Below are 23,801 nucleotides of genomic sequence, written 5' to 3'. Positions count from 1 at the left end.
GTGCCACCTTCAGCCCAGGGTGTGATCCTGGAGACCCGGGATCGAGTCCCACATTGGGCTCCCTGCATGGAGCCTGCTTCTCCCTCTGCCTGTGTCTCTGCCTCTCTCTGTATCTCTCATGAATAAATAAATAATCTTTTAAAAAAAAAATGAATGTAATACTGTAAGCTTAAGGTGTGTAGCTTACTTTGATGCATTCTGTATTGCAACAGGACTACCATGGAGTGGTATGTACATTACATAACCAGCATATTATTATCTATATTCATCATACTGCACATTAGATCTCAGGTTTATTACTCATTATAAGTCTGTACCCTTAAACACCACCACTCTTACCACCCACTCCCACCCCAACCCCTTGGTACGATCATTTTACTGTTTTTTTTTTTTTTTTTTTTTACATCTTTAACTTCTTTAGCTTGAATATAAGTAGTGTTCATACAGTACTTGTCTTTATGTTGCTTAGCTTAATGGGCTCAAGATCCATCCATGTTGTTGCAGATGGAAAGGTATCTTCCTTTCTCATGGACAATTTAACTTATTTAATAGGTCTCCTGTTTATAGGATGAAATGTGTGGCTTGATCTTAGTATTTAGATTCATACATTGGTGTTTCCTTGTTTTTTTCTTTTCACCCCGTTAATTCTTTCATTCAGTGAAAGACTCTTCAAATCCTTTCTGAAACCTAGTAGAATACAAATAAATGGCTAACATTATAGAGACAAATCTATGATCTCATATTCTTCCAAAAGCAACTCTGGAGTTGCAGAAATATCCTCCAGGAACCCTTTGTTACCTACTTCAATTTTAAGAATTCTAAGATCCGGAGAAATCACAGGTTACACACCTAGAGTATTAAAGCAAGGACTCTAGAACTGGGTCACACTCCCAGATCCAGTTTTTTCCCCTTAAATATAAGGAATTCTAAAACATGTTGAATGGGAAAGCATATATGATACTAGAAACCAAAAATCAAAACCCTACCTTGAACATCATGATGAAAGAAAATTCATGGGTGAATATAACCAATTATTGTTTTTTTTTTTAATTATTGTTAATTCAAGCAGGTATTTTATAGTTTTGCTGTTTTAGGCATCTAGTATGTTTTATGCATCATTACAATTATCACAAGGGTGGTTATTACCAATGTTATTTCTAAACTACTCAAAAGCCATCCTGGTGGCAAAAACATTTTTTAAACTGTTGAGGACATGCCACATTTTCTCCTTTCCTTAAGAAAACATATCTTTTAGATGCAGATAAATATAAACTGGCCACTGAGCACTGGTTTGTTTTTTCCTTGATGGAGCTTCTTATATTCAAAACATACTTAAAAAACATACGTTTAACTACCAAACTACCTGTTTGGCTGATCAGTAATAGAATATAGGAGAACTGACCCAGAGTATTCACACGTATTAGTTGCTTAATGCTACTGAGGAATTAGCAGGTTATTTAGGAACTGAAAAGTAATTTCAAGAATTTCACCGCTGGAGACACCTGGGTGGCTCAGTGTTAAGCATCTGCCTTTGGCTCAGGGTGTGATCCTGGAGTCCCTGGAGTGAGTCCTGCATTAGGCTCCCCATGGGGAGCCTGCTTCACCCTCTGTGTCTCTGCCTCTCTCTCTGTATCTCTCATGAATAAATAAAATCTTAAAAAAAAATTTCACTGCTAAATCCCCAACTAAAATTTTATTTCCTTGAGCTAAATAGAACATATACAGATCCATTTAAAAAAATAGTCATCTTGTTAGGCAAATTCAACCTAACCTAGTTTTAGTCCAGAATCAAACCAGTGATAGTCAGCAATTACATAGCCACCAGGTGAGCTTTCTTGATGGTTCTTTGTGGAATGAGAGAAATAAGGTGTCTAAGTACCAATGGAACAATTTTCTTCCTAATCCAAGCTAGCCACTGGTAGTCATCTTGTCCTAGTTGGCTCATTAGATTCCTGTGTGCTTGTCTTCTCTGAGAAAATAAAAAAATCTTACCATCAGTTCTTATTTCAAACATGTCAGGTGACTATTTTCCCACAATACCTTAAGCTCATCATTACTGGGGGAAAAAAAAAATTGTTCCCAAAACTTTTAGTCATGAATGAGTACACAACAACATCTGGATATTAATTCCATGGTGCAAGGATTTCCTGCAAAGTACCTTTAATATGTTTGCATTGGCAGCAAGCATTAGAATGTGCTAATTTTGGCACCATAAGTTAATATGTGTAGCACGACACATTCGATAGTCACCCCAACCAGTATTTATCCATATGAATAGAAAAACTGAACAAAAACATAGTTCTGATAAAGGCTGCATTCATAAACCCAATACAGTTTAATTTTTTTCACAATCGAGGGCGCTATATAGGATTGCTTTGTTAATGATAAATAAAGACAGGAATTATTTAGAAAATAAAGTACTTCACCATTCTTTACTGTTATATATTAAGTGTCTTGCTATATAAAATATACCCTCAAGAAGTCAAAATATTTGAAATCAGTGTTTCAAATAAAAATCATAGCTATGTTACTGTTCAGCAACTCCATTCAAATAAACATGGTACTGCATCTCAAAAAAAAAAAAAAACAAAACGTAGCTGAGGCAAAAGCTTAGAAGTTTAAGTTTGCATTCTGGGCGTATAAAAGAAATACCTCACTCTGCATCCTTTAAGACTGCCACTCTGCTTCAGTAATTTGAACCTGCCACATCTTTAACAGGTAAAGCACTGTGCTAAGAATATAAAAAGTTATAAAAAGGCAATCATAAAAGATTAAATCTTGGTAGGCATGTCAGCTTTCTTTTAATAAAAACAAAAATAGTCATTGTCATCTAGTTAAATAAGTCTCTTGTATAGAGTGTTCCAGTTATTGAAAAAGGGCCCTTAAAAAACCCAACTGCCTAAATCTTAAACCCTACCCCCTCTTGCCCCATAATACATGTTTGAGGGAAGTCATTTAATGTGCAAATTGGCAAAAACAAATGTGGAGGAGGGGACTTCTTGAAATGACATGCCCGATCAAGTCTTGGTTTATTCTTTTACAATATCAACTTCCAAAAAGTAAAATAACCAAAGTAGTCCTAAAAATACACAAAACAGACCTTCATCTTTGCATTCCTTTCCCAATAAACACAAAAAGTATGTACAGCATGTTTAATAATATGCAATATGCAAAAGCTTTGTGTTGCTGTTAGCAACATCTATACCCACCCACCCTCCTTATTCACAAGTGTACCGTACTACTAAACACAATTACATCACTAAGCCTGTTAGTTTGAAAGGGTCTTAATTTGTTAAAACTGGAAAATCTTTGTATAGGGGCTCCACTCATTAGACTCAAGGTTATAGACTTCCACCGTATTCAGAAATTCATTGCCATCAAATCCTCCCACTGCATAAATGGTGTTCCCTACAGTCGCAATCCCAGCGTTACTCCTTGGTGAAGTCATGTTTCTCATCATCTTCCATTCATTTCTAGTTGGGTCATACATCTCCACACAACTGATGGCATGAGAACCATCAAAGCCACCACCTACAAACAATTTTCCTAAAAGAGAAATGAACCAAGGTAAATTTAGAGTAAGAACTAAAATTGTTTTTTGCTAAAATTAGTGGTTCTTAGTAAAATACCTGCTCATTCTATCAGAAAGTACTCGTTAAATGCCTCACTAATGTTTAAGTGCTCTCTCTCTAGGAGCTGTGGATACAAATAGAATAAAATTGATAAAAACTCATTCATACATGAAACTCAGGCAATTTAAAAGGAGAAGGGTAGCATCTAACTGAAGTGTAATTCCCACAATTCTTTGGGCTACTATGATTACCATCTCAGATGAAATGAGGCAAAGAGAGGTGGCAATTCACCTAAAAATGCAGCTAACTAGCAGCAAGCCAAAGTACTTGTGAGCACTGGAAATTTTATATCAGTCCAGTGCCTAAGAACTAAGATTCAAAAGAAGTTATAGTAAAGCAGATTTCAGTTAACTAAACATTTTGAGCTTTCAACTATATAAAATTATTTTGGCATAGAAACTTCCTGGAAACAGATCAGAGTTACCACTGTTTTCAAATATATATGCAATAATAAAAATTCATTATTTTCTCATCTAACTGTCAATTTGTCTGCATCCATATATTATAGAAGAACTGACAAGCTTCAGGGTGGGCTGCAGGTTACAGGCCAGTAGGCTACTTGCTGGCATGTCTACACATCTATGCCTTTAGGAGTTGAGCCACAAGTTTAACTAAGATTCTGCTTTATTCCCAAGACAATGCTAACTAAACTCATTATTATAATTACATAATTAAACATGTAAATCAATAAAATGAAAAGCTGCACCTATATAAAAATAAGTTGAATGCTTTGGAAAGACTTGTTAAATTAGTCTGAAGTTCTGCTTGCAATTAGGTATGGAGTAGATAATTAGATGATCTAGATTTGCTTTGCAAATCAAAGTCTTTGAATTCCTGCTCTAAAGGAACAGACTCCAGATGATACATTTTGCATATAGTTTATGGAAGGAAAGGACTTAGAACTTCATTCAGTGAACCCATCAAAAGACTAGTGTTTTGATATATTTATATTATTATTATTTCAAGTAGTCTCTGATTAGAAAAGACTTCTAAAAGACAAACCGTCAATCCCTACTGCATCAGAAAAGATGGCTGCTTCTGAATTCTAATTATACAACTATATAGTTATCACTGATGTTCTCTTGGAATTTTAGAACAAATCCTTGACAGTCCATATTCCTCACCTTTCTAAATCCCAACACTCACCATCAAGAACAGCTACGCCAGCTCCTCGCCTAGCCACATTCATGGGTGCAATTAAAGTCCAGGTGTTGTTTTCAGGATTATAACGTTCTACTGTGTTCAGGCAATTCCAAGACTCTGCACCTCCAATTATGTACAAATAACCACCAAGCTCACAGACTGCAGCCTGGTGTCTACCTATAAAATCAAGTTTAACCAAAATTATTACTTTATCTCCCAAAACTAGAAGTTGTATATGATACATATTGTTGATTCAGAAGTCTTTTTTTTTAATTTTTTTTTTATTATTATTTATTTATGATAGAGAGAGAGAGAGAGAGGCAGAGACACAGGCAGAGGGAGAAGCAGGCTCCATGCACCGGGAGCCTGATGTGGGATTTGATCCCGGGTCTCCAGGATCGCGCCCTGGGCCAAAGGCAGGCGCTAAACCGCTGCGCCACCCAGGGATCCCTGATTCAGAAGTCTTAAAAAAAAAAAAAAAAAAAAAAAAAAACTTTAAGGACCAAAAAAGAAAAAAAGGCAACTCACGAATGTTAAGAGGAGCACAGCTTGTCCATGACTTTGTTACAGGATCAAACACATCACAGTTTTTCAATCCTTTTTGACCATATGGATCAGAGCCACCAACAATGTATAATTTCCCATTCAGAGCACATACTCCTATATGAATATAAAATAAGGTTATAGATTGACAATTTAATTGTATTTAAATATGGATTATCCCAGAAGAAAAGTAATTTTACCTGCATTACAACGGTTAGTTCTCAATTCTGGAACAGGAGTCCAGTCATCGATGCTTGGATCATACATCTCTCCACAGCTCAGGTCATCTGAGTGGCCATTCGATCCACCTACCACATAGAGTTGGCCCTATATCAAGAGAGAGAGATTAGACTTTCTGCCATTCTGCAGTTACAAAAAACAGCTGAATATGTTTCTTCCTTCAACATAATACACTAACCATGAGTACAGCCATTTGAAATCGAGCCCTTGGTGTTCTCATAGGAGCAAGAAAGGACCAGTGATCTGTATGTGGATCATAGCATTCAACTGTTCGAAGACACTCCTCTCTGTTATAGCCACCTGGTAAAAAGAACCATCAAGATTTAAGTTTAAGATACTAAACTGGACCAGTTTCTGGTCCAAAATGATTTAAGTAACCTGCACAATGAGAAAAAGAATTTTTACCCATGAACTTACTAAGGCCCCATTAGCTGACGTTTTAACTAAGGGCTTATAATGGCCAAACAACATGACCAGTATGAGTAAACTGTTTAGTCTTGGCTTGAAAATAAGGACAGAACAATTCAGCTACATTAGAGTTTAAGAATTAGAAACAGACATTTACTTAAAGGTTAGGCAATACAGTAACACTTATTTTTTTTTTTTAATTTCTTGGTCTTTAAAGTGGAATGCCAAGAAAGAAGGCATATTAAACCCCCTCTTCCAAGGTTCACATGTCACAAGCATGGACAAATGTCCATTTGAGAGGCTTAGCCAGTTGAAAGTTTCTAAGAAAACCCTCATCCTTCTGTTCTTACCTGCTGCTATGAGCTTGCCATTCATCTCTGCTGTCCCCAGACCAGATCGTGCATACTGCATGGGAGACATGGGCTTTTCTATTAGCTCATCTGGCTGCATCTCAAAGCTTAAACTTTTAATTAGTTTTGGAGTACTCGTTGGTGAACTCTGTGGGCTGTTTCGCCCGTGAAGGAAAATGACACAGAATATACCATCCAGCACAGCCAGGCACAAGTAAGTATTATCTGTAAGCACAAAAGTTTATGTTTAGGATGTAATTATTATTACTTTTGGTTGCTGTGTGACCCTGAATTGGGACTCCAGATTCCAGACTGAACGATCTGCTGTTTTCCAAGTTTAGTTGCTTCGGAGTTTTTCCTCCACAAATAGTCACTTTCAAAGTTATTAAATGGTTCTCCTCAATACTTTTTCTTTAAAAACAAATAACTCAAAGATAATCTGACAAGTATAATACACTTACTTGAAGTCTTTTCCGAAGCAACGATTTTCCACTCATGCTTAGGGCTTTGTACTGTAGCATTTGGAGAAGAGAGACATCCAGTGGAACTGCTACTTAGCGGCTTATGGCCATTCTCACGTGGTGGCTTTTTCTGCAAAATCAAAAGGTAGCTACAGAAACCTAGCCAAAGACTATACCTGGTGTACCTCTGTTCCTTTGCTATTCCACAACACTGAAAAAACATGGGTATCTTTCACCTATGTATGACCTATATAGCATACCTAAATTTAAGACAAATCAACACTTTCCAACTGTCACAAATTATTGGCATACTTCCATCTCCACTTGTAGTGAAACAACTACACCTAGACAAGGAGCCTGGTCAGGAAAAGCTCAACTTAAGCCAAAAAAAAAAAAAAAGTTGCATATCAAGTATCACAATACCTCAATGGAGGAGAAAAAAAAGGAACCCCCCCATTATCTACATAAGCTCACATACTCTTTATATTTAGTACAGAATCATCTCCCAAAAGAAGTTATTAATTTAAAAGGGTATGAATTATCTGAAAAAATACATTTAGCCCATTGCCTCTAAGCAACTGTCAAACCTAATTAAATCCTATGTATGGAGATCTTTCATTCAATGCCAGCAAAAGTGACCAGACATTTATCCAATCCAGTTCCTCTGAGAAGTTATTTTTCAGGACAAAAGTGGCAGTTACAAAAAACACTGAATGGTATTTTTCTTCAGGACCACCTTACAGGTATTATAGCGTGCTTTTGACAAATCAAACTACATCAAAACACAAAAATAAAAAAGAGTAACCAGAAGTGGAACAATAATACTAAAAGAACCAAACATTCACAAAAGTAGAATACACAGGAACACTAAGAGGAGGAGAAATGGGCAAAGCTATAAACTTTCAAATGACTGTAAGAGAATTTTATTTTGTTCTTGTGTATGAGTTCCCTTTGATGGTTTTTTCCCAATTACTTTAGCCCTTGACACTTTAAAGGATACGATCATACAGAACTAGAGGAGTCAAAGACATCCTAAGAAGAACCACCAAATGAACAGGTACCACCTTCCAGTACCTGACCAAATCTGCTTATCCACTTATTTTGGTCCCCAGGGCCAGAGCCACATGGGTAGGTAAGATTTATAGCAGAAATTCCTATTTTGGGGTAAATAAAAAGCCACGTAAACACTCTTTAGAGGAAAAGATTTTGGCAGCTACTTGAAACTGTGAAAAGTTCGGTCTGGGCCATTTTTACAGAATATGCAGGCTATTTTGAGAAAAGGCAGAGAATGTACCATGTTAGCATTAAATTCTACTTAGAAAAAAAAATTCTACTTAGACATTATATACCTAGGTATATAGGCGCTTTATTCACATCATCTCTTTTAATCCAGTAAGGGCAGTACTGTCAATCTTGTTATAGGTAATACTCAGAGAAGACATGCATTGCCTAATGCAACACAACTAGAAGATTAGAAATTCTGAGTATAAAGCCTTTTTATGACAGACTTGTGTCCTCTGCTACTAGAAATTACAAGGTACATAAAACCCCATCCTAACCTGTGGGAAGAAGGGATCCAAAGTATTATATATTGACGATGCTTATATTAAGAGCATTTATCACAGTAAGAAAACTATTCTAACATATAGACTATAATTGAGAAAAAAACGTGAAAGAGAAAAGCATGGTAACAATGAAAACCACTAGGGTTTTTTTGTTTGTTTTGTTTTTTAAACAAGTCATACAGAAATGCTAGTTAATTCCTTTATATTCCTTCTGAAACATTTTCAAACACCATCCTTTCTTCTTTATCTTCAAACTTTCCTCCATCAGCTTCTCTCACTCAGCCACCCACTGGTCCCACTTTCTTTGCCTCTAGCTCCCAGGGGGTAATCTCTGGTGACTGTTTCTTTTTCAGACACTATTACTTCTTAAGCTAAGGGATCCTCTTTGGAACCTATACCCACTAAAGGTTACCAAGAGGCCTCCCAAAACTAATGCGGAAGAGAAGGTATCTATAACCCTCTTCTACATGACCTCTCAAAGAATGATTTGACACAGTTAACTATCATTCTCCTATGCTCGCTAGCTTTTTAATGTTTTGATTCTTATTTCCTTTCCTAATGGCTTCTTCTCAAACCCTTTTCCTATTTCTCAAGCCTAATGTGTCCCCTCATCCTGTTCATGATCTTTACCCAAGGAACCACCTTCTTCTGAGTCACATGTCAGAATCCCACCTTCTCAAATTCTTCCCTTTCCTTAATTTTCTTATTCTAAATGATCACTAACTTTTGAAACTATAAATGTCTACAGTCTACTCTTCCTTCTTCAGGCCCTTGGATCAAGCACTCATCATTTTAGCCACTGGCTGTAACAGTCTGTAAACTGTTCTCACAAGCTTTAGTCTACCTCTGTACTTGGTCATAAATAATTGAAGGGTTTAATGCAATCATTTAGTAGAGTAAGAAAAACAAAAGGAAACAAACCACAGATCACCTAGAGTCCCATGACCTAGAGACTGCCTACCTGATAGTTAACCATGTGTCTACAATACGACCAATGCATAGATTTTTGCTATATAGAAATATAGTAATTTAATCAATCCCCCTATTGTTGGATTATTGCCGTTTCACGCTTATTGAAGTTACAAAAATCTCTCTTCGTATCACCCTCGTACCTGGTCTAAAAATCTTTGAAAGTTCCTCGCTACTATAGAATCAAGTGTAAGCCATCAGGTGGCATTTACTTACTTTTCCAATCTTGTGACCTGCCATTCTAAGCCTATCATCCTTGCATAGTATTATTTGCTATCTGATACACTTCTATCTGCTATGCAAACTATTCTAAATCCTAGGACTGCTCAAATGTTGCCCCTTGGGTAAAATCTCCCTAGTTTCTCTTCTGCTCCACTATTCCCTCCCCACTCTATGCCTTTTGTAATATCTCTTGTAAGACTATACCATTTCAATCTATTGCTGTAAGGTCCCACAACCAGAAACTGTCTCTCACATACATTTCTGTCTCCCATACCTAACATCATGGCCCAACTTATCAGGCATTCCAACTTTGCTTATTGAAAGAGTAATTTTTTTAAAAAATGGTAACATCTTTAGAGTTATGAGGAAAAAATATCCTAAATGCTCAAAAAGCACAACTACGAACAAAGTTCTCAACTAACTCAAACCCTGACACTTTTTGTGAAAATAAAGATATTTGGCCACTACTGACACAGAATACCTGAGTACCTAATGTTAGTTCTATCATGTACTTGATAAATATTAAATAAAACCACTCCTTAAAACTGGGTTAACTCAGCCTACTCTAGTTTATCCTTCATAAATACAATATTGAGCTAAAGGTCAAACAAAAGAATGCATACTATATGACCATTTATGTACATTTCAAACATAGGCAAACCCATCTATTGTTTCAGAAGTTAGAATAATGGTTTCCTTCTAGGTTGTATAGGAAGGTGACTGGGAATGGGCAAGGGAAGGCTTCTAGAATGGTAGAAATCTCTTCTTGAACCAAGCAGTGTTTAAACTAGTGGGTTCACTATTTGACACTTATGATTGTGTACTTTCCTGTTAATTATTTGTCCACAGACTAAAAAAAGTTTATACCTGAGATTTTTGAAAAAAAAATCTGGGTCTAACAACACTCATTTGTTGCAAACAACTATGTTTTGTAATCTAACTCAAAAAATCAATTTCTACATTGCTTCATCTTATTGGCCTTTTCTCTTACTACCTATAAATCCCATTCATTGAGGAAAAAAAAATTTAAATGTGTTGAATTCACTTCTTTTTATGTGGCAAAAAAAAACAGTAGTAACTGTCAGAATGATAGGCTTGTTTTGTCCCGAAAATGTTTCTGTTCAGTTATACCAATGAAATTCTTCCACTTTCCTTTATTAAAGGAAAATTTCAGTACACTATAAAATGCTCTAATCACATTTTAACCTGAGGTTACCTCAGATGTGCAATGTGTACCTGCACAAACTGAATGTGGTCATCATCACTGCCAAACACCTCAGCCTGTCCATCTAGTAGGTTCCCATCAAGCAGCTTGTGATCAGCTGAGTAGTACAAGGTTTGAACCTGCAAAACAGCAACAGAACACCCATGTGGCTACCGTCTCCATGGCTACTCCACTAGTATGAAGATCACACAAACGCCTCAAGGTAACCTCCAGTGTGCTTCTTGAACTTCTTGACATCTTGCTCTGGCAGGATCCCGAAGTAAAGAAAATACAGGTCATGGTTGTAAAAATTTAAAAAACAAAAATCAAATACAGAATCTTCTAATACTGGCCGAAGAGTCCTTGGCTTGATTGGCTTGAAAGAAATCTTCATTTTCTCATAGCTTCTATTATATAGCATTAAGAAAAAAGCACTAGTACAATATATATAGGCTCTTAAAAGAATATACATTTTACAATTAAATATGGAATATGGTTTACACCTTTGAAGTGGTCTGATTTGCATTAACATATTTCTGTCCTGTAGGCAACGTCAAGAAAAAACAGATAAAAAGCAAATGCAAAACGCAAACAAGCTGTAGATACTTCCCTTAGCAGATGCAAACACATGGTTAATGCACCTGATTTTCAAGTGGGAAATGATATAAAACTTAAAGATCACCTGTTAGCCTTCTTAGAACATAATAACAGTACGTTTAAAGGTCTAACAGATTTGATAAGCCTTTAGTGAATCTGAAAGGCTTAAGTGAAATGACAGATGCAAGGTCACTCCACTGCTCCATCTGCATATGTTTATTCCCACCATTTCGCCATCAAATTTTTCTTGTGTATTTTTAAAAAGTAGCCCAAGTTAAGTGAGTCACTATATGTATGAACAACACCATTGAAAAACACAAAGCTTTAAAGATAGAATCCTGTAAAGGAGTAAACACCATTAAATCATCATCGTTCTCTGCCCACAGCGGATTTTTCTTAGGAGAACTGGGGCAGGACTGCTGCTTCTTTACGTGTCAATACACTTGAGGTTTCTTCTTGTTTCTTCAGTCTTGGGTATCCTAGTTTTGTTAATAAACCTATGGGGAGATAAATCAATGGGGAGGAACAACCATTAGAAGCTTTTACCTACTTTTAAATTTAAAGCAAAAACCTGTGAAGAAAAATTAAGAATCTACAGAAAATTTCAGTACCACCTCCCATTTCTAAAGCAAATTACATGCTACTTAAAGGAAGTTAACAGCACATAATAAGCAAAGAAATAAAAAAAGAAAAGCAGAAGACCAAACTGAACAGTTCATTCAGCTCACCTGGACACCCCCCCTGTTTCTCAGCTTAGGGGTACCTATAGCAAAATTTAAATTCTTTAGGGTCATGGTTATAAAATAAAAGTGAAAGGGAATCCTTCATGTTATAGCAAAATAATTTTTAAGAATTGTTGAATCCCATTTACTTTAAAACTAACCTCTTCCATCAGCTCTTCCAGACTGTCTCCATTCTCCCAGATGCTACGCTGCACCCAGTTGATTACCTTTGTATACAATTTGCCATTGCTGGGTAAGCAAACATTATCTTCAAGCATTACCTCCAACTAGAGTTAGGAAAAAACAGCAACACATAGATCAGTGTTGAGTCTCTAATTCTCAGCTTAGTACTCAATTTCATAATAAAACGGTCACAGATGCCCAACTGCATTCCATACATTTAGTCTAATTTACAAGAAAATCAGTAGCCAAAAAATAAACAAACAGGTGGGCAGAAAACTGTTACACTGCTAAAAGTAACAATATTATTCCTATGTACTGTTTTCTTTTTGCAACTGTTACTTATATGCTAGAAACATGGACAAAGATTCTGTACCTGGAACTAAGTACCTCTTTATAGATTTTTACTCCTTACCTTTAGCCGTGGAAGTTTAAGAAACTCTTCCTCTTCTGAAATTTGTAACAAATGCTCCTGAATATAAGCATCAACCTTATTCAACAAACGGGAGTCTCCCATACAACTTGCAAAATTTCGGTAAGAGATGCAGCTGGTAACATCCATTCTAGATAGTAAATAATCACCACAAACCTTGGAAAAGAAACACACAATACCAATACTTACATAGGTTTTATTTAACAAATATTTAATACTCAATGTATAAGCATTATGTGTAGATATAAAGATGAATCATAAACCACTGCCTTAATTGAACAACTTTATCATTGGGAAGAACATATGCATATGAACAATAAACATTAAAGAATGCTATACAAATGTCTCAGCTATTTAAGGAAAGATGCAACACATTGAAATGCTGTGATAATGCATATGAAATATTCAAATAAGTATTTCCAAATAGAGTAATTAGATAAGACCTATCATGAAGGCAATATCTGAGCTGGGATCTACAAGAAAGATGATGTTGAATGCAGAATAGAGGAAGTAGGGAAGAGAGATACTGTGAACAATTTAGTTTGGCTGGAGCAAAAGATAAATAGGAAACAATTTTGGAAAGACAACAACAATATTAGGGAATACCGGTGATGCTAACTTGAGGAATATGTGTTATAAATCATACAAGGATTTTTTTATTTAAGGGAGACAGATAGTGACAGAGATAGCAAGAGAGAGCACAAGTGAGGGAGAGGGAGAAGCAGGCTTCCCACTGAGCAGGAATCCGATGTGGGGCTCAATCCCAGGACCCTGGGATCACGACCTGAGGTGAAGGCAAGTGCTTCACCAACTGAGCCACCCAGGGGCTACTCTAGTATAGGATTTTTAAGCAGAGAAATGACATTACAGGAGAGATCAGGAACCTTCCCCTTAAAGGGCTAAACAGTATTTTAAAGCTTTTGGGACATACTGTCTTTGGTGCAACTACTCAACTCTGTCACTAGGTGGAAAGCAGCCAGGGACCATATGTAAATGAAATCTGTGTTCCAATAAAACTTTATAACAGGCAGCTGGCTTGATGCTTGCAGTATACTGACCTCCAAATTAGAGAATTAAATGCTTTTTATCTTATGAATTATGAAGCAGTTCTCAATGACGTTAAATTCTAGAAAGAGTCCTTTTAAAGAGACACTCCAAAGGGTTGACGAACAAATGATCTGAGAATATAAGTTAATTAACTCTTGAGACAAAAGAGTATTTTACACCCTGCTATCAATGACTGCTGCAGCTACCTGGCCAAGAAGACTACTAGAAGACCAAAGGTTTAGCTTAAATTATCCGAGAGAAGTATGACCTTGCTATATTATTGTAGCTAAATGGTTAACAAATGGTTAAAATAACATTCACGGGTGGGGGTGACTGGGTGACGGGCACTGAGGGGGGCACTTGATGGGAGAGCTTGGGTGTTATTCTATATGTTGGCAAATTGAACACCAATAAAAAATAAATTTACAAAAAAATAACATTCACTCCTCTAAAGGAAAAAGGGGCCATTTTCAAGCTCTTGAAACTGACAAATTGCTCATTTTTTTAAAAGAAGATTTATTTATTAATGACAGAGAGAGAGAGAGAGGCAGGCTCCACGCAGGGAGCCCGATGTGGGACTCGATTCCGAGACTCCAGGATTATACCCTGAGCTGAAGGCAGACGCTCAACTGCTGAAACACCCAGGCGTCCCTGACAAATTGCTTATGATAAATTATGCATCCTAACCATGAAAAAGCAGACTTGTTACTAACAGTCCCCCTTATATGTTACTTCTGGTACTCTACCTGCTTTACTCGGTCCATCTTCAGCTTTTTTGCTGCAGAATAAACATCTTTTACCAATTCTTTATCAGCTTTCAACCTATTAAAAAAAAAAGTTATCACTTAGGATACTAAAGCCTTAAAACAGATAGTTAATTGAAATAAATTTAGAGAGACTTGGAATTTCCTGATGGCATCTCCTAATTATACAATTATAAACCACTTACTGAGCAGTGTAGGCATAATTCAGCAAAACTTCAACAGCTTCTGGATTGAGATCATCAAATTTAACATGAGAAATTCCGTGAGGATCACTATCACTATTAAAGATTTCAAATAAATAGGGGCTGCAGCAAGCCAGGACTGCCCTGTGTGCTAACATCTCATGGCCACAGACCTGAAATTATAAGGAATTAAAATTAGAAGTATTGTGGACTATGTATTTCTCTAGCTAATTACCACATTAGAGTCTTTATCTAATGTTTATAGGTAAATCACTGTTTTTTAAAGTTATTTCATGAAATGCCTACCATGAAAAATAAAATAAGCAAATCTAAGAACTTACTGCTTTTGGTAATAAAATATCATTTTTGTAGGTTTCCAATTAAGTTTTAAATACCTGAAGTCGAACATCACAGAACTGGCCACTTTTCCTTAGAGCATTTAATTTGGCAACAGAAGACTCAATAAAATTTTCATCTTCAAACATTAAATATCCATTGGGAATCATTTTTGCTTATAAATTTGGCTATAGAGCAGAAAGAAAGCTGTGTTACTTTACTTGTGAATGATGATTTTTATAATTATATCTTGAAGAATAATATGGTTTATTTTCAAATTCCATCCTATCAACACAAAAATGTTATTACACAAAAACACTGCATAAACACTGGCACTGAATGTCCAAGTGTTTGTGCCCCCTAAACTTTGGTCCTAAGTCTTTTAAAGGATTCATACAGCGGTGAGTATCTCAACACCTTTGTCTAGGTTTCCATACACATTCACTGCAGAGGGTAAAGAAAGGTCAACCCAGCCCTGCCCAAACCCATAGAACAAGCAACCTAAGAAGCCTGGAAGGACGTAAAGTGGTAATCACAGGTTTCCCTCGTTTGGGCTGCATTACTCCCAAATGACAAAAATGATATATAAGACAAACTTAACTTCTGTTCCCTTTGCAAGGTTCAGATATTAGAAATCACTTATCTCCAAAGAATAGATATTAGAAACAATGTTCTTTTTAAAAATGCCCATTTCACTTTTACTTGTGAACTGACAAATGGCTATACAAGATCTATCTTTAAAAAGCAGTAATAGATTTCAGTTTGAGCTGACTTAATTCAAAATGATCTGCAGAAAGAAAAAAATAGAAAAATGTTTTTTTTTCTACAAATGATTATTGACTTCCCCTTCAAGAAAGTTATGAAAGGCTGTTAGTGTACTGGGCACAGTCTTCAGAAAAACAATGTGTCTTAATGTTGCACTGGGCACTGAATATTCACTTACCTACTGAACTGGCAAGAAACGGATTTCTGGGACTTCTTAGATATTCCAAGGACAAAGGAGTGTTAAAACTCAGCACTTCCTCAAGGTATGAAGACAAGTGGTTGAAGTGAAGGCAGAGGTGTCTTAAGCTCTAATGGTGATTCCAAAACTATCAGGCTTGAAATGATGTAATCAAGTCCTTAAAAGCTATAGACACGAATTTCTTCTGTGATAATCATGCATCATAATCTGTAATAATGACAATGGTCAAAGACTGTCATTGATCTAAGAGGATCATACAAAGTCCTTAAAGAAATGTTGATGTAAATGACACAAATGCAATTATACATAAACATTTTTCATTTAATCTGCAACTATTCAGGGGATCCAAAAACAAAACAGAACAAAAAAAAAACTTCCCTGGAAGACAGGAGCTAAAAATGTGTATCATTTAAGTGAGATATACAAGCACAAGATTAGAACAAATATAAATATTGGTTAACTCTAATATTCTTTATTATTAGATTACAACACACAAACATGATATCTCCATTCACCAGCCAGCAAGTAACCTTTGGGCATCATTCTTAGACATGTATATATTGTTAAAGTCAAACCAGATACACTGTTCTGCAAAATGTGGTCTGTTCTTCCCAGCCTCTGTACCTTTGGTTCAAGTTGTTCTTCTTTTTGGAATACCCTAAACACAACCTCTGCCAGATGAACTCTTCCCTCCATAGAACCCCTGCCAAATTCCTCCAAGTGTGAGAAGTTTCTCCGTATTTTCCACATACTGAACCCTCTCTGCAAGGCATGTGTAATCTTCCAGCTGGCCTGTTCTGGATTGGGCCTCTGTGGAACTACTTATCTTCCTCGATTCAAGGCCTTGGAAGGCAGAGCCTGTCATGTTCATCTTTGTATCCACCCCATCTCCCTACTACCAAAACAACTAGCCTAGAAACTTAAATATAAAGATGAGTACTTTGTTGAAGTGAACCAAATAAACAAAAGGGAAAGTACTGATACATGTTCTTTATACGGTCCTTTTTCTCATCTGTAGTAATAAACTACTAATAGAATCAATTCTGGTTCAAACCACATCTTCAAAGTAATCATATTCAGTCTCCCTACCTCCATTTCCCCCCACCTCCATTTCCCCCCATTTTCATGGTCATCAACTACAAGTGTCAAATTCAGGAAACTAGAACTAAATAAATAATTTGAAAGATGTGCATAGTTTTTAAAATGGACATCTTAAAATTTCCTGGATTTTCCTTATACATCAATCAAACCCAGAATTCTAACAATTAGGTTCAGGTGAATGAAGAATCACTTAAGAACCCACTGAAGGCTGGTCCAACTCTAATTGAACAAACTGTTAAATTCAACACGCACAATCTGTAATGTAGCTGGATACCACATGCCCTAACTGGTTTCTCCATAACTTAAGTTCTATTTCAAGGATACCCTGCCCGAGTAATTCTGACTCAGGTTGGAACTGCAGTCAATGCTTACCCTGCAACAAAACTGTATCATATCATTACGTAATAATGATTTCTTCTGCTCTACAGCTGCATCTAGATTAGTTCTGCTTTTAAGAAATTAGTTCTAACAAATGATTTCCAAGTACCACACAACTCTATGTACACAGTACATTCCATCCTAAGGAAGCCTTCACACATTTTTAGCCAAGACCCAACTCAAATTAAGAAAATCTTTGTATATATGGTATATACTTGGGTCGCCAATCCACAGACATAGTAAACTCCTCACTTCAGTTTCATAAGCTGTTCTTAAAAGAAGGGTTAAGGGGGGGGAATCCCTCCACACCAATTATATTGCTATAATTAAAATATGCTTTTTGAAAAATCATAAATTTATGATATGGAGATTTATGAACATCTTAAACACTGACCAGTTTTATTTATTCAGTGTTGATCTGTAAACTAGTCTTCATCTAACCAAAAATAAAAATGACATCTATTTATATTTGATAAATTGAACTTTTTTTTAACATTTTATTATTTATTCCTGAGAATACACAGAGAGGAGACAGTGGCAGAGGCACAGGCGGAGGGAGAAGCAGGCTCCATGCAGGGGGCCCGACGTGGGACTCAATCCAGGGTCTCCAGGGTCACACCCTGGGATGAAGGCAGGCACTAAACCACTGAGCCACACAGGCTGCCCATAAATTGGAACTTCTAACTTAAATTGTTTTTGGCCACTTCAGTCCACTGGAAGAAAACACTGGAGAATTTCTGGAGCAACTCTAGGCATACAAATGTGTATACAGTATTAGTTTTACAATAGAATGAGTTCTTCTACATTTAGAACTTGAGGACTTTCTAGTACATCAAGGTCTTAGTATGAATTTCATCTCTTCAATGTTCTTTAATGATCAGTTCAACTCTACTTGATTTTAAGAATAAGCCCGGATCCACCTGACATTTAAATTAATGCAGCAAATTTAGTTTATTCATTTACTGTCTTTATATGCTATAGGTCCCTACTCTCACCTCCCCCTCACCCCCAAATTGGAGGAGTCATATTAACTCCTCCCTGCAAAATCAAATGTCTTTGAAAGTTCACACTTTCACTCAAGTAAGCAATGGGCAAATTGAGTTTCAACCAATTCTAAAAATTCATGAGTCTTAGTTTGCTCTATGAAACTCAAACTTAATAACTGGTAGAATAAAAATGTGGGCAGAATTTTTTTCTTTGAAAAGGCAAACCAAGCCAAAATCCCCAACACCCTAGAGTTCCATAAAAGTATAAAACTTAAAAAAGTTTTCTTTGGAATTTAAAGAATATGAAAACACTACTCCAAAGGAATATATGCACTCCTATGTTTATTGCACCATTACTTACAAGAGTCAAACTATGGAAGCAGCCCAAGTATCTATCTATAGATAAAAGGATAAAGATGTGGCATCATATAACATATATATACACACAATGAGATATTACTCAGCCATAAAAAAAGAATGCAATCTTGCCATTTGCAACAACATGGTAAAATGCTAAGCAAAATATAGCAGAGAAAGACAAATATCACACGATTTCACTCATGTGGAATTTAAGAAACAAATGGGAAAAAAAGGAGACAAATAAAACTTAACTATAGAGAACAAAGAGATGGTTACTAGAGAAGAGGTAGGTAGGGAATGAGTGAACTAGGTAAAGGGTATTAAGAGTACACTTGTCTTAATAAGCACTGAGTCATATATGGAACTGTCAAATCATGATATTGTACACCTGAAACTAATATAACACAGTATGTTAACTACACTGGAATTAAAGCCTTACAAAATTTTCTTTGGTATTTAAAATACACACTCAGCTAATCCACCTTAAAAATTAAAACTGGGGTCAAATACAATATAGTCTGGTAAATACACTTAAGTTCCTTAGTATGGCCAGTGCAAGAAAATGGAGACACAAGCCTCATAAATGAGTAATTAAACTGCTTTAGTAACACTCAGAAGTTCACATGTTATGTTACCACAGGCCCCAAAAAGATTAGCTTAACCGAAACAATTCAACAGGTCTTATCCAAGAGGTTGTAAAAAAAAAGGTAGGCACAATATGGCCTCCCCTCCAAATTCTTCTTGGGCCTTCAGTAAGTGCAAGATAAAATGTTATCATCAAACTTTCAAAGCATCCTTAAAACTTCAAGGCAAATTACAAATATTAAGTTTCAAGTCACTCTTTTGAGGGCAGCCAACTCACAAAATAGCAATGAACTTTATTTTTTAAAAACAGATTTTATAATTATACAAAGTAAATTAATCTTTGTAAAACTAGAAGTTAAACATTCCCAAAATAAATAAATAAATACAAATTAAAAAAAATAAACATTCCCCATGTCCCCTCTCAAACTACCACGACTATCCATCTGTATCAAAAAAAACTCACCGAACTCACTAACTTGCTTGCTCCATCCTCACTGTTCTGAAATTCTTACATTCAAATTTATGGCACCAAACGTATGGCAGGCACAATTTTGGAATGGGATGCTCATAATACCAATAGAGTTAACTCCATTCCCCAGCCCTGAATACTTCACAGACCAACCAGAAAGACAGATAAATCAAGCAGTGAAAATAGTTCAAACAAAAGAGGAAAGTGGTATGACAGCAACATATTCCAGAAACTGAAGCTGTTTCTGTTTCAATGGATTATGGTCTGCAGGATGCATATGGTAAATAGTGGGAGAAGAAATAAAGATCAATGCTACGGTTTAAACAATGCCAGAGCAGAAAGAGATTACAGCAAGAACACTTTTAGAACTGGGGGGATGAGGGGGGTCTAGAGGAACAGATAAAATATGGGAAATACGGACGTTAAGATATTATATCCCCTTGCTTATTAGCTTGGTTTATGTGACACCATCAAAATTAGAATTCCAAAAAGATTTAGCCTTTATTTTTAGTTTGCTGCATGCTCAATGTTAGGAAAAAGGGAAAAAAAAAAAAAAGGAATTTGCTTTGGGGCATGATAATGCTCAGGTATCTGCTGGGTACCCAGGTTGATACCAAAAGTGTAAGAATACTGACCAGCTAGGTGGGAAAATACTGATAAGTTTAGAAATCATTTACAAGGTAGTAATTCAAGTTTACAAGTGCATATAAGCATATATTTTATGTGTTAACAAAAACCCAGAGATCACTCCCTTGTTCTTAATTCCTCCATTTACACTCTCTAGCATAATAAGGTGAAAGGATCAACCTTTTAGAACTCCTTCATGGAGATTTGATTATAAAATCATATTTTTTTTCAAGATTTTATTTATTTATTCGTAAGAGACAAAGAGAGAGAGGCAGAGGGAGAAGCAGGCTCCATGCAGGGAGCCTGGTGTGGGACTCGATCTTGGGGCTACCAGGATCACACCCTCGGCTGAAGGCGGCATTAAACCGCTGAGCCACCCGGGCTGCCCTATAAAATCATACTGTTGAAAAGTCAATGAATGATTTTCAGCAGTACTTCATCTTAGTATCAGTGGTTAAGACATTTCCCTAGTAAGAAAACATCTTACATCAAAAAACCACATTTGCAAAACTATTCAATTGCCATCTAAAATATGCCTTAAGCAAGAAAAAAATCCCATTCCCAAGTTAAGTAGCCCCAAAGACAGCAATTTAAAACTAAAATGAAAACCTGAGATCCTCTCGGGCTTTTTTTGGCGGTGTTGGGGGGGAGGGGGGGGTGTTAGAAAAACAAAACTGCAAATTAAGATAAATCAAGAAATTAATATCTATGAACTACAGGGATTTCATGTATTAGGAAAATTCAGAGGAAAATCATTCCGGGTCTGTTGTTCTAGTACAGTCTTACCACCAACTACCAAATTACAGACAGTTGATAAATGCTGCCAGCTAGCATTTAATGATACAATTGTTAATCCAATTCTTAGTGCTTGCCGCCTCTCCAGATACACAACTGCCCCCCCCACCCCCCAGCATCTTTAAGACACTAAGTTTCAGCACGATTATGGCTAAAACTATTCATCAGTATGTTGTTATCCTTAAATCAACCTCCAGCGCGGGCATTATTAAAAGAAAATGCGGATTCTGGTAGTCTGGTCCACGCTGGACTTGTTGAACTGTTAATAGGACTAGGCTTCCAGAGTGGTTACTTATTATTAGACAGAAGATCATCACAAAGTCCTGAAAGAACAGCCTGATACCAGGGTATTCTAATCCTCATCGCGGGCAACAGCCATCAGCAAACAAAAACGCGCCCTTTAGGCATCGGATTTCTACTTGCTATAGGTCTTGAAACGTCAGCGGCTTCAGACAATAGATCTGGCTGGTACGTACGGAGGAAAAAGCAAATCTGTTTCTAAGATACTTGTGGTCCGAGCGTTCTGACATTCAGCTCTCCATCTCCTACATGCTCCCTGATACTTTCCTACCTTCAGGAATGTGTTATAACGAAACGTCGGTTTGCAAGATGCGTGTGAGAATGGAAAACGAGCAAACCTCTCCGCCGATTTCTTTTGTAAAAACAAAAAACGAAACAAACAACAACAAAAAAAAAAACAAAGTAGCGACGGCCTCCGCGTGGACTGGAGCGCCGGGTGGTAGCCCCGGGCCTTCCTCCGCGCGCGGCCGGGAGGGCGCCCACTCCCCAGGCTGGAAGGCTCGAGGCTCGGCGCCCGGCGCCCGCACACCCCCGGCTGGGATTGGCCGGCCACGCAGTCATTCAGCGCCGACACGTCAGGGCAGCCGCTCCCTCCCTCCTCCCGCCCCCTTCTCCCCGCGCTTGGCAAGAAAAGCGGGCAACGTGGAGCGGGAACAAAGGACCCCGCGGCCCACGGCGATCCGGGACGCGGTGCCACCCCACCCCAGGCCCGAGGCGCCCATGCGGCCCGCGGCCGGCTCCCCGCCCCCACGGTCCCAGGGAGGAGAGTCCAGACTCTCGGCTGGATCCTGACAGCGGGAAAAGAGATTCCCGCGTCCCCCTCCTGGCAGGCATCCCTGCCCCGCGGCGCCGCGACCCAGCCCCCCCCCGGACCCCCCGGGCAAAAACTCCCGCCCCACTTCCTCCGCCCCAGCTCTCTGCCGGGCGGCCCGCACCGGCCTCGGCCGCCGACGCGACGCGGCAACCATGGCAGCGCCGGGAGCGCGGGCCCCGCGCGGCACCAGCTCCTCGCCCCCAGAAGGCGGCGGCGGCGGCGGCGGCGGCTCGGAGCGTCCTCCCCCGGGACCAGGACGCCGCTCCGCGCCTCGCACCGGCTCCCTGGCCGGCCGCACCATCCCTCGGCGCGGACTCCGGTCGCGCCCTCCTCCCCCTCCACCGTCCATCCGGGACCTGCGCATATTACCTGGTTCATCTCTGAAGAGATGGAAAAACTCATGTCTGGAGCTTCGATGGGGAGCAGGAGGAAGCGGGCGGGAATCGGCCCCTCGGAAAGCGCCTGGAGGCCGCGGAGGGGGGGAGCGGGCGCGCGGGAAGACGAGCGGTCGGTCCGCGGAGGCTGCGGGGAGGGGGCCGCGCCGCCGAGGGCTCGCGGGGACTCGCTCGCTCGCTCGCTCGCTGGCACTGCCGCGCCGAGGCAGCAGGCGGAGAGACTGTGCCGAGCAGCTCTGGGCGACCGACCTCCACGCGCGTCCCGGAGACACTGCCGCCGCCGCCGCCGCCGCCGCCCGCTGCCGCCGCACCCCCTCGCACGTCACCACGTGCGCCGCCGCCGTCGCCGCCGCCGAAGCCTCCCGGCGGCTTCCGGCCCGAACCCGTCGGCCAATCACACGCGAGCACGAGAAAGCGCCCGCTCGCGGCCCCGCCCCCCGCGGCCGGCCCCGCCCCCCTCCTTCGCCCTCCTGGCTTCCTTCCTGCGCGGCTCAACTAGGTCAGGGCAAGGTGATCCCGGGGAGAGAGGCGCGGTGCTCGGGCGCGACTCGCCCGACTTATCGCGCTGTCGTCTCCTTCCCGCGCCTCGCACCCTCTCCTCGCCCTCTCGGACTGTGCCGGACCTGGGTTCCTCCGGCCGCCTTCACCTGTTCTGCCTCCCCCTAGAGGCACAATAGCCGGAGATCAGACGTGGGAGATTAGGTTTCCCGACGTCAAATGTACCTCCAGGCAACTGCCCCGGGCCGGAGCGGGCCGCGGTGGACCTTGGAGTCTGCAGCTGGCCGCGGGCCCCTAACCCTTGGTGGGGGGCTGGGGGGAGGGGCAGGCTGGGGGAAGGGGTGAAAGGATTCAGTATCCGGAAAAAAAGACCCGCCACTGGAGAGGTCAGAGAAGGCCTTCGATGGTATTAGTGTTGCTCCAAAAAAGCTGTTTACTTCTGCTTTTGGTCCCCCGTTATTCTGTTTGGTCCGAGCGTGGCGCTCCTCTGCCGGCCTTGCCCTCTTTTGGAAAAAAAGAAGCCTGGAGAAC

The 23,801-nt window shown here is 39.2% G+C and overlaps 1 protein-coding gene across 1 annotated transcript; it reads right to left on the bottom strand.

Annotated features, from left to right (window-relative positions):
* Positions 1 to 1,678: 1,678 nt before the first annotated feature.
* Positions 1,679 to 23,025, bottom strand: IVNS1ABP (influenza virus NS1A binding protein). The gene is made up of 15 exons (XM_055319485.1): positions 22,747 to 23,025; positions 15,942 to 16,169; positions 15,058 to 15,186; positions 14,666 to 14,835; positions 14,463 to 14,538; positions 12,652 to 12,825; positions 12,218 to 12,343; positions 10,770 to 10,877; positions 6,778 to 6,907; positions 6,317 to 6,541; positions 5,737 to 5,858; positions 5,519 to 5,645; positions 5,304 to 5,435; positions 4,779 to 4,952; positions 1,679 to 3,546 (listed from the first exon to the last, which is right to left on the bottom strand). Exons 3-15 carry the CDS (start codon positions 15,166 to 15,168, stop codon positions 3,293 to 3,295), a joined length of 1,929 nt encoding a protein of 642 aa, XP_055175460.1. The 5' UTR covers positions 15,169 to 15,186; positions 15,942 to 16,169; positions 22,747 to 23,025; the 3' UTR covers positions 1,679 to 3,292.
* Between the last annotated feature and the right edge of the window lie 776 nt (positions 23,026 to 23,801).

Source organism: Nyctereutes procyonoides, unplaced genomic scaffold, assembly GCF_905146905.1.
Source record: "Nyctereutes procyonoides isolate TBG_1078 unplaced genomic scaffold, NYPRO_anot_genome, whole genome shotgun sequence".
Taxonomy (NCBI): domain Eukaryota; kingdom Metazoa; phylum Chordata; class Mammalia; order Carnivora; family Canidae; genus Nyctereutes; species Nyctereutes procyonoides.
This window is presented reverse-complemented; position numbering and strand designations above follow the sequence as displayed.

Excerpts from the sequence above, each read along its gene's own strand:
- IVNS1ABP (XM_055319485.1), bottom strand. The coding sequence starts at position 15,168 with ATGATTCCCAATGGATATTTAATGTTTGAAGATGAAAATTTTATTGAG. Across the intron at positions 6,908-10,769 it reads ACCACATTCAGTTTGTGCAG|AAAAAGCCACCACGTGAGAA; the intron begins GTACACATTGCA and ends TTGATTTTGCAG. Across the intron at positions 5,859-6,316 it reads TGGCAAGCTCATAGCAGCAG|GTGGCTATAACAGAGAGGAG; the intron begins GTAAGAACAGAA and ends TCTTTTTACCAG.